The following is a 10,419-nucleotide window of genomic DNA, read 5'->3' as shown; positions in this document are numbered from 1 at the left end:
TTCCTCGTTCATCTCTTGATGATTACCTTTTCCTGGTGTAAAATTATGATAAAATGTAGATGACTTGCTCGAGTCGTTCAGAGAGAGGACAAGTTAGATCAAATCTAAAAGATGTTAGAGAAAAAGGGAGCAGAGTACAATGACGCTTTCTCACGCTCATATAAAATCAAAAAGTTTGACATTCAATTATTATCGATAGAGTATATGAATCAATCTATTTAGAATTTTTATTTTTATTTTTTGTATTAGGTTTATAGACTTTTTTGTAATGAAAAAAACCCAAAAGATTTTAATTGTTAAAAGAACGTGAAAAAATTAATGAAAGTTACAAATATCGCATTGAAAATGTATTGTTTTATGAATATTTAGAGTGCGTTTGGATTGAGAGTTGAGTTGAGTTGAATTTTGATTTTAATTGGTTTGTAATGATTGTATTGTTGAATTATGAGAAAAAGTGTGAAAAAGTAATAAATAATTGAGAGAAAATAATGATTAAGTAATTATTATGTTGTTGAATTGTGGAAAAGTAATAAATAGTTGAGAGAAATTAATATTAAAAATTGAATTAAATGGTTAAAAATATTTAAAAAATAAATAAAAAAGTAATGATTGTGATGTTGAATTGAAAATAAGTGAAGTTGAGTTGAATTGAGTGAAACATTGTTCCCAAAACAAACACACCCTTAGCATTTCTTTATAAAGGTTACCATTGCACAGGTTAATAACATTTTTTGAAAGATAGATATGATTGTAAAAATCAATTATCGTAAAAAATTTAGTTCAAGATCATGATAAGAGGTTGATTCAGATGGTAAATGACTTTGATTTTGATTGTGAAAAATGACAAATGAATTGGGATTATAAATTTGATTTGGGAAAAGTATATTTTTGTTGTGTAGTGTGTTGAATTAAAGTTAAAGTTACAATTTTTGACTTGAAAAATATGTATTTTTGTTGTGTAGTGTGTTGAGTCAAAGTTAAAATTAAAATCAATGTGATTTTGATTGTGAAAACAAACAAGCCTTTATTTAGTTATGCAAAATTTGAAGTTCAAATCCAGTTGGATGCCGTAAGAAATACTATCATTTATCGTGCAAGGCCCGACATGAATGTCATGCTTGGACCAGTCCGGAAGAGATTTAAATTGGATTTATACATTCTTATTAAGTCCCTGACCGTCGGACCCAAAACACGAAAATTCTAATTTACGACCTTTTCCTGTTGTTGCGGTAGACGGGGACACAACCAACCCGGTCTTGCCTTCCCTCTGGGACAGACTTGTAATTTCCTCTCCCCTGAAGGTCAAACTACGACTGTCCATTTCCACACAGACACACACAAAAAATAAGGAAAATTTAAAAAACTCCGAAATTCTGCCGGGTTAACTCGAGCCAACCCTGTTGCCTGCTTCGAAGCAGACAATGAAAGAGACGGCCGGTAACGGTAACGGCGGACTCCCCCCTCTCCCCTCCCTAACGGCTTCCGTTACGCCGGACCACACGCTTCCCCATGCCCCGTCCGTACGCCATATGATTCTTTTAATAATCATCGATATGGAAACCCAACACTCTATCACAAAAATGATGTAATATGTTGTCATACATTCTCGTTTGTTGACAAAAAAAAATGACATGTTTGATATATAATAGAACTATTCTCGTTCTTTTATTAGTTATTTAAAATTTTTTTATTGTATATGGTGACGGACCTCATGTTGTAATAAGAAAAAAAATTCACACTCTGCAGCCGTTACTTAACGGCAGCCCCCTTCCTTTCCGTTACCGCGGTTAAACCCAAGTCCTCCCCCCTCCCGGTCTGAACCCAACTACGGTTAATAGTCCTCCTCAGGGGTTAACCAATCGCTTCGAGGGAGAAGACAATTATGGTACCTCTCGTCGCAGAAGAGAGAGAAAGTAAGAGAGAGAAAGAGAGAGAGATAAAGGGGGGGTACCGGAAGAGGAGTTGCGTACCAACAAGACGCGCGCAAAGCGGTTTCCGGGGCTTTGTCGAACGGCGTTTGCTTCCCCCCCCTCCACGTTGATTCCTTCGTCGGAGCAGCCAGCAAGCTCTTAGTGAGAGGAAGAGGGTCTCCGAGCTCGTAACGGTTGCAGGAGTGGGAGACGAGAGACAAGAGGAGGTAGAGTCCGGCGGTTTTTGCGTTACGGGTCATTGATTGTCGCTTTTCGGAGCTTGACGGTTCATCTTCCGAGAGATTACTGCTCCATTACTGAGTGGATTTGGTGGTATATAATGGGGCGTTGCCGCCGCGGGTACAGGGGTTGCTAGTTGGGGCTATTGCGGCGGTCTGGTGGAGCTGTTTTTAAGCCGTTGACTCTGGGGGTAGGCTTCAATGATGGCGAATCGAGCTGAAGGTGAAGTGAAGTTACATCCGGTGCTTTCTGTCTGCTTTTTCCTCCATTTTCCCGGGAAAATCCCTGAAATCTTGTGGGTTTTTGGTGGTTGATGTTAGGTCCTGCGGAGGACGATCTGTATGCGGAGCTATGGAAGGCCTGCGCGGGTCCACTGGTTGACGTTCCTCGCCAAGGAGAGAGGGTCTACTACTTCCCCCAAGGTCACATGGAGCAAGTGAGTTTTTTTTTTCTAATGTTTGTATCAGCTGAGGTTTCTGTCTGTGGGAATACAGCAGTTTTTTTCTGGTTCTTGGGTTGAGTTTCCTTGTATGGATGTGCCTTTATTTCTGGTGGGGAATTAAATTTTTTGCCATCTCTGTGTCGGTGTTGTGTTGCAGTTGGAGGCTTCAACAAATCAGGAACTCAATCAGAGCCTTCCTCTCTTTGGCCTTCCCTCCAAAATTCTTTGTCATGTTATGCACGTTCAGCTGCTGGTATACTTCAGCTTCTCTTGCTTGTTTCTTTCCCATCAATAACTCTGTCTCTGAGAAAAATGGAGTTCTGAAAACTAGCTAACCCAGATCTCTGTTTCTAGGAAGAACCCATGTTTAGAAAATGGGGGGGAACATTTTTTTTTTTTGTTTTTTGGAATTGTGATCTAAGGTAGCATGTTCTCTATTGTTGGTATTTTGTAGGCCGAGCAAGAAACGGATGAGGTATATGCCCAAATTACTCTTATTCCTGACTCAGAGGTGAGTTTGTAGTCCTTTTCTCTCTTAATCAAGGCTTATGTGCTCTTCCCCCATCCCCGAAGAAGGCTAGATGTTGTTCAGTGATGAACTGATTGGGTTGTGTCATTGTTATGTAGCAAGTTGAACCTACAAGTCCTGATGAATGTCTTCCCGAGACTCCCAGACCGAAAATTCACTCCTTTTGCAAGGTTTTGACCGCGTCTGACACTAGTACTCATGGTGGATTTTCCGTTCTCAGGAAACATGCAACTGAATGTCTTCCTCCGCTGGTAATTGATCTAAAACTTGTTTACGCATAGTTTCTTTAATTTTGCGGTTCCCTGGTTAGAAATAATTGGTTTTACTCTTTCTGCAGGACATGACCCAAGCAACCCCGACTCAAGAGTTGGCTGCAAAAGATCTTCATGGTTATGAATGGAAATTCAAGCATATATACAGAGGTATATATTGTGCAATGCATTATGGACTGAATAAGCTCTGTTCTTGAAAGCAATTCAACTTGTTTTAATTGTGAAATGAACTGGTTTATTTATGATATAAGTTGGAATAGATAAGCCATAGATGAACCTTTTCCACACTGAAAGGTATCCTCTTGTGAGAGATGAAAGCATGACTTACATTTAGTTTTTGAACATACTAACAGGTCAGCCGCGAAGGCATCTGCTTACTACAGGATGGAGTACATTTGTCACTTCCAAGAGATTGATTGCTGGTGATTCCTTTGTATTCCTCAGGTATACTTTGATAAATATCTTCCGCAATTGCAGTTCCCTATCCGTAGATGGTGACTACTTGCTCTATATTTGGACATCCACGAGCCATAAATATTGTTCTTTTCTAAGTAAGATAAGGCCTTTTAACATCTAACTGATTGATGTAACAGGGGAGAAAATGGAGAGTTACGAGTTGGGGTGAGGCGCCTTGCTCGTCAGCAGGGCTCCATGCCTTCATCAGTGATATCAAGCCAGAGCATGCACCTCGGAGTTCTTGCAACTGCCTCACATTCTGTTAAAACTCAAACCCTTTTCGTTGTATACTATAAGCCGAGGTGTGACAATGCTGTTCAACTAGATTGCATATTCACGTTTTAATTAATTATCGAGTTGCCATAGAGTTGCATGCTTTCTGCTTTTGCTAATTACTGGTTTGCTGGAAATCATCAGGACGAGTCAGTTCATCATTAGCTTGAACAAGTATATAGAGGCTATTAAAAACAGCTTTACAGTTGGCATGAGATTCAAGATGAGATTTGAGGGCGAGGATTCCCCTGAGAGAAGGTACTGAGATTCAAATAAGTAGTTTTTCCATTTGTTTCTTTTTTGTTAGTTACTAACCACCATACTGAATTATCCTTTTTTCTTTGGTTTGCTAGATTTTCTGGTACGATAATAGGGGTGGAAGATCTTTCTCCTCATTGGGTTGATTCAAGATGGCGGTCTCTGAAAGTAAGTGTTTTCAACATGGTTCCCCATCAGATTTGAGTCTAAAAATTTACTTTGTTCTCACTCTTTTTCTCCGCTCTTTAGGTTCAATGGGATGAACATGCGTCAATCCCCAGACCAGATAGAGTTTCTCCTTGGGAAATTGAACACTTTGTACCCTCTGTACCTGCCAGCTTAACTCAACCGACAGAATCGAAGAACAAGAGGCCTCGACCACCCTCTGAAGTTCCACCCCTGGGTACTTTACTTTTCCTCATGCTTTGGAATTGAGCTGTAGTCTATCCATGCAACTTTAACATTTTATCTTTCCTGCGACAGATACTACAACTACACCGGCCCTCTGGAATTCTGGTTTGAGACATTCCAGTGATGAGGAGAAGAGAACTGAGAATTATTTCATGTGGAATCACAAGCAGCAGATGGATATTAATGTAAATAGCAACTCTCCTGTGACAAGGGTGCAAACTGAGGGGCCCTGGCTTTCTTCTCCCCGCTTTAGTGTTTCTCAGCGCTTGTCCCAGGACATGTCTGAGGATAGCAAATCTGCCACTGCTCGTTCTGTCATCTCGGGCTACCCAGCAACTCAACCCAGTAAGTTGCATAATGGACAGTTGCCAAGCCCTGTTGAAGAAGGGAAAAAAGTTGTAGAGAGAACTACTAGCTGCAGATTGTTTGGTATAGAACTGATTAGTCACTCCACAAGCTTGCCACTGGTAGAAAAGCCACCTGTACAACTCTCTGTTTCTAGTGGAACCACTGAGGGACATGTCCATAGCATCTCTTCAGCTGCAGAGTCTGACCCAAAGTCCGATTTTCCTAAGGGTTCCAAAGAAAATAAAAAAGTGCAGCTACCGATCCTGGGAAAGGATCCTCAAGCAAAGCAAACTTCTGCATCTATGAGAAGTCGCACGAAGGTAAGAGCAGCAGTAATTGATAGTCGTATATTTGGACAAATCTGGTTATGGTATTGAATTTCTCTGTGTGCTGAAAGGTTCAAATGCAAGGGATTGCTGTTGGTCGTGCGGTGGACTTGACCACACTTGAAGGGTACAATCAGCTCATAGATGAGCTCGAAGAGATGTTCGAGATCAAGGGGCAGCTCCGCCCCCGAAATAAGTGGGAAATTGTCTTCACTGATGATGAAGGGGATATGATGCTTTTGGGCGACGATCCATGGCTGTAAGAACCAATTACTAAACGCTAAATGTTACGAACAGACAAACAGAGACTAACAAAAGATCCAAAATCTCGTATGCAGGAATGTCAATATTTAGATGTGACAATTAAGAGTTTTTGGAGCACTACTGCCAATTGGTACATTAAGAACATAGTCATAACTGTGAGATTATCTTGCAGGGAATTCTGTAATATGGTGAGGCGAATTTTCATATGTTCGAGCCAGGATGTAAAGAAGATGGGCTCCGGGACGAAGCTCCCTGTGTCCCCAGTAGAAGGTGAAGGGACCATGATAAGCTCGGACACTGCTGAAAACTGATCCGACAGGACTCGCCATTCGGTTTTTTGCTAGTCATCTTTACTTTTGCGCTGTTAGTTGTCTGTTGTTCTAGGAGGGCATGTCTGTTTAAATTTTGTGTCATCTATCGAGAAAGGATTCTCTTCTCATCATTAGTTTGACAGATCAGAGACTTGGATATTTTGTAATATGAGCTCATTTTTAAGAGCTAACCTTGTAAACCGGTCGTAGGGTCGTGTTGGCATTTTAGTTGGGGAAGTCGGGGAGGGCAAGTCGGAACTTAGAATCTGTGAATATTTTGGTTGCTGTCAAGGGTGGGAACGGAAGGGTGTGGGGTTTTAGTTGGTCTCAATGTAAATATGGTTTTTTATGGACAATGTAACGACGGTCGTCAGTGAGTGGAAATTGCAATGCAGCTTCTCCCTTTTAACAACGATAATCATTACATCTATTTCCTTACAAAGTTGGAACATTCATTCGACGCAAAGAAATATTAATTTTGGGTGTTTTCCGGTGCATGAAAAGATCAAGTACATGGCTAGGGCGAATTTGGCGTTTGGAGCTTCAAATCACTCTGTCAAAGAAAAGAAGCTTGCCCCATGGATGTTAACTACATATATAAACATAGGTAGATAGCTACCAATGATTATTAAATGATGCGTTCGATTTTAGAGTTAAGTAAAATTGAGTTTTGATTTTAATTTGATTGTAATGATTGTGTTATTGAATTATGAGAAAAAGTAATGAATAGTTAAGAGAAAGTGATGATTGTGTAATGATTGTGTTGTTGAATTGTAAAAAAAAGTAAAAAATAGTTGAGATAATTTAGTATTAAAAATTAAATTGAATATAATGGAGTTGTTTGTGGGTTTATATATGGAGTTCACCTTTTTAAATTGAAAAAATTGATTTTTATTATATAGTGAATAGAGTTAAAGTTAAAGTTAAAATTTTAAAATTAAATTGCAAAACGAAACGGGGTGATCTCGATTCAATGCATTCGCGATTACGACGTGACGTAGTGAGGTTCAAAAAAGATTTCAATGGGCTCCCTGCAGAGCCCAAGCCCAACCATTCCAATGGGCCTAACAGTGAGCATGGCCGGCCCATTTGTAGGGGAATCGTTTCTCTGCGTACTCTCCGATAAAGTAGAGAACTGAGCAGCCAAAGCTAAAGAGCAGAAAGAAGGTCCCAAGTTTTTCTTGTTCAGAAAGAAAGAAATACAGTGTCGGCCGGAAAGCAAATCGGAGCAAGAAGCAGCTGAACGGAAGACGAAGAAGAAAGAAGGCAATGGATCCGAAGCTGCTGGAGGTCTCTCAGGTCTTCGACCGATTCAAAGCGGCCCTCGCCAGGAACGACTTCGACACCTGCACCAATCTCCTCTCCCAGCTCAAGGTACACGCTCCGCTCCCTCCAAACCTTTGAAACCCTAATGTCCCCCTAGCATCGCGAGCATGCGCCATTCCTAGAGTTTTGAGCTGGTGCCGATCCCGCTCGTTGGGAGATTCGTGGTTGTATGTGCCGCTCTTTCTTAATTAGACCTAGAGCTTCGTTCTAGAAGAAAATGGGATGCTAGCTGTTGAATTTAGGGTCGAGCCCTTTGATTTGAGTTGATGATGTTTTTGGAAGGGCCGGAAATGTGTGGAAGAATTGCTTAATCCACCGGAAGTTACTGGTAGAAGTTCTTTGCTTAGGTAGTACTGAAGTTTAGATCACTGTGTTGCTTTTTCCTGATTTGCTGAGCCGGTCAAGTTTATTCATGAATTGACACAAAAAAGAGTGAGGAATATGTTGCGCATACGTATAAGGCAGCTCCTTTGAGGCGCTTATCCTTCTGGTTCTGTATCTTCCTTCCAAGTTTGATGGGACTCCGGAGTTTCCAAAAGTTGCAAAATGACCCGGGTGGAATGTTCAAACCAAAATTCCCGGGGATAATCTCGTTTTCCACATTGCAGGTTATGCTGACAGAGTTCAAGAGTCTTCCGCCTTTGTTCGAGAAGACCCCTAATGCTGTCCATGAACTGACTCTTGGAAGTAATATTCTCATCTATATCTCATTTTCAGCGTTTTTTTTATTATAAATTATTGTAGCCATGACGTCAAAAAGTGCATTGCATGGCAGCCTTGTTTTGTTTCTGAATTGCATATGGCCGACTTATAATCTGCTTGCAACTTCTTTGTGCTATGTGGAATCTAGGGGATGTATATGAGCATGCTGTCATTCTAAGTGTAAAGATGGAAGATCAAGATGCATTTGAGAGAGATTTCTTTCAACTGAAGCCCTATTATACAGACGCCCGGTAATTTCTTGTTTTCACATATTGCTTGTAGTTCATAAGGGAAGCAATGCAGCAATTAAGAGTTTCACTGGAACAGTAATGAATAAGATATACTATACTCCTGCGGCCAGTTAACTGATTCAATAATCTCCCTCTCTTTGTTACTTAAACTTGGGATGTTGAAGAAAGATTTGGTTAATTAGAAGCCAAATGGGAACGGCTGTCGCTTCCAATAAATTTCCTCTTTTCCTCATTTATCTTTATGCTTCTTTATTTCTTTGGCATGTGGTGCTCTTAACTTTTGCTGATGAACTTGCTATTCGGTGGACCAGTGAGCTCATTCCTCCGTCACCTCAGGAGTGCCCTATACTAGGTCTCAACTTGCTGAGACTCCTTGTGCAAAATAGAATTGCGGAATTCCATACGGAACTCGAGTTGCTATCACCTTCTGCCATGGAGAATCCTTGCATCCAGCATGCTGTTGAGTTGGAGCAATCCTTCATGGAAGGGGCTTACAACCGGGTATTGAGCGCCAGGCAGAGCGTGCCTCATGAAACTTTTGTCTATTTTATGGATCTGTTGGCGAAGACTGTCAGGTAGTCCATGTGAATTTGTTGTTGGGGATGAAGAAAGCACTCAATTCCTTTATCCTAAAAATTTCCATAGAATCTATGAGAGTTTTCAAGATCGCGACGAAAAGAAAAATGAAAGTCAAATACCCAATATTAGTACTACCATTCAAATAGAAGAAAAGCAATTGTGATTGCCAGTAGGATGAATTCGGGTTGATGCGCTTTTGAGACTTGTACTTGTGACTAAATAGATACTATTGGTTAATCGTCAGATATGTGTGGCCTGTTTCTTTCTCTGTTATTCACTATCTGTTCTTCTGTAATTCAGAGATGAGATAGCTGGATGCAGCGAAAAAGCATATGATTATCTGTCAATTAGTGATGCAAGGCAGACGCTTCTATTCTCTTCCGACAACCAACTCTTAGAATACATCAAAGAGGTAAACTCTTATACGCTTGGCGTAGTTTCCTGAACTGATATTTTTCTGTGTCTACCTCTCAGAGAAGGTCCCCTAAAATTAAATGACAGGGTGGCCTTAGTTGTTGACTGCAGCTTATGTTGGAACACTTTTGTTATTGCAGGAGCATCCCGAGTGGGAGATCAAGAACGGTTTTGTATTCTTCCAGAAGGCGAAAGAGTCGGCACCTTCCAAGGAAATTCCATCCCTTCAGCTCATCAATCAGACCCTCAGCTATGCGAGAGAATTGGAGCGGATCGTTTAAGGGAGCTATGTTTTGTACGACAGACTCAATCATATGGGGCTGACGCCATCACCCTTGACCCGTTCGCAATGGAACCTAAGATTTTGCATTTTGGAGTCTAAATTTGATCACTTGAGGGTGGTGATGTCTCAGTGCCTCTGCTACTGTGTTCATTGTTGTTTCATTTCTGAAAGAGCAGCTCAATTTCTCTTTCGGTGCTTTCGGCCCGGACAAACTGGATACTCGATTAGCAATGGTTATCATCCACATTTTCTCTGATTTGATCCTTCAAGGTCATTGAAGAAGCTGACTGCAGCTGTTCTCACCTTCTCGACTTTGTCGAAAAGCCCTCTCAGTATCGAGTTTGAGAGTATGAGTAGTTGAGGAATATTGGTTTTCACTTGTCCCATCATCCCGTGCTGGATCCATCACATTGGAAGAAGTGATGTATCTCAGTATCATCTAGCAAAGGCTTTACGAACGGTAATACCTTCCAATGTTATTTCCACCTATATACTTGGAGATACTTTGGCTCTCAGAGTATTTGAAGGTTCTGTGGATACAAAGCGATGAACCAACCTCGGTATTCTTCCCGAGATATTCAGCATGAGAAGTTAGTTATCCTCTCTCGATATGAAATGCATAGCTGTTGCAAAAGATCGCCGCATCAACTTCTTGACCCGTGCTTGAACCTTGGCCCCCCTCCCGGACAACCTTGTCAATATAGTTTTGGGCAACATAAATGAGTGTGTTGCCTCTCTCTTTAGCTCAGGTTTCACGGACAGTATTAAACCTTCAGAACGACAGATCATCGTAACTGAGAGCCAAAGACACGACGTTTTACCTT

The 10,419-nt window shown here is 40.9% G+C and overlaps 2 protein-coding genes across 2 annotated transcripts; both read left to right on the top strand.

Moving 5' to 3' along the window:
• Window positions 1–1,877: 1,877 nt before the first annotated feature.
• On the top strand, window positions 1,878–6,434 carry LOC116205119 (auxin response factor 9-like). The gene is made up of 14 exons (XM_031537611.1): window positions 1,878–2,372; window positions 2,471–2,586; window positions 2,750–2,845; window positions 3,047–3,103; window positions 3,220–3,372; window positions 3,459–3,543; window positions 3,747–3,837; window positions 3,987–4,151; window positions 4,267–4,380; window positions 4,476–4,548; window positions 4,630–4,783; window positions 4,864–5,459; window positions 5,537–5,724; window positions 5,902–6,434. The coding sequence occupies exons 1-14, from the start codon at window positions 2,351–2,353 to the stop codon at window positions 6,038–6,040; spliced, it is 2,049 nt and encodes a 682-aa protein (XP_031393471.1). The 5' UTR covers window positions 1,878–2,350; the 3' UTR covers window positions 6,041–6,434.
• Window positions 6,435–7,179: 745 nt separating this feature from the next.
• On the top strand, window positions 7,180–9,851 carry LOC116206217 (26S proteasome non-ATPase regulatory subunit 8 homolog A). The gene is made up of 6 exons (XM_031539029.1): window positions 7,180–7,414; window positions 7,975–8,053; window positions 8,217–8,319; window positions 8,631–8,894; window positions 9,199–9,310; window positions 9,453–9,851. The coding sequence occupies exons 1-6, from the start codon at window positions 7,310–7,312 to the stop codon at window positions 9,591–9,593; spliced, it is 804 nt and encodes a 267-aa protein (XP_031394889.1). The 5' UTR covers window positions 7,180–7,309; the 3' UTR covers window positions 9,594–9,851.
• The last annotated feature ends 568 nt before the right edge of the window (window positions 9,852–10,419 follow it).

Source organism: Punica granatum, chromosome 4, assembly GCF_007655135.1.
Source record: "Punica granatum isolate Tunisia-2019 chromosome 4, ASM765513v2, whole genome shotgun sequence".
Taxonomy (NCBI): Eukaryota; Viridiplantae; Streptophyta; class Magnoliopsida; order Myrtales; family Lythraceae; genus Punica; species Punica granatum.
This window is presented reverse-complemented; position numbering and strand designations above follow the sequence as displayed.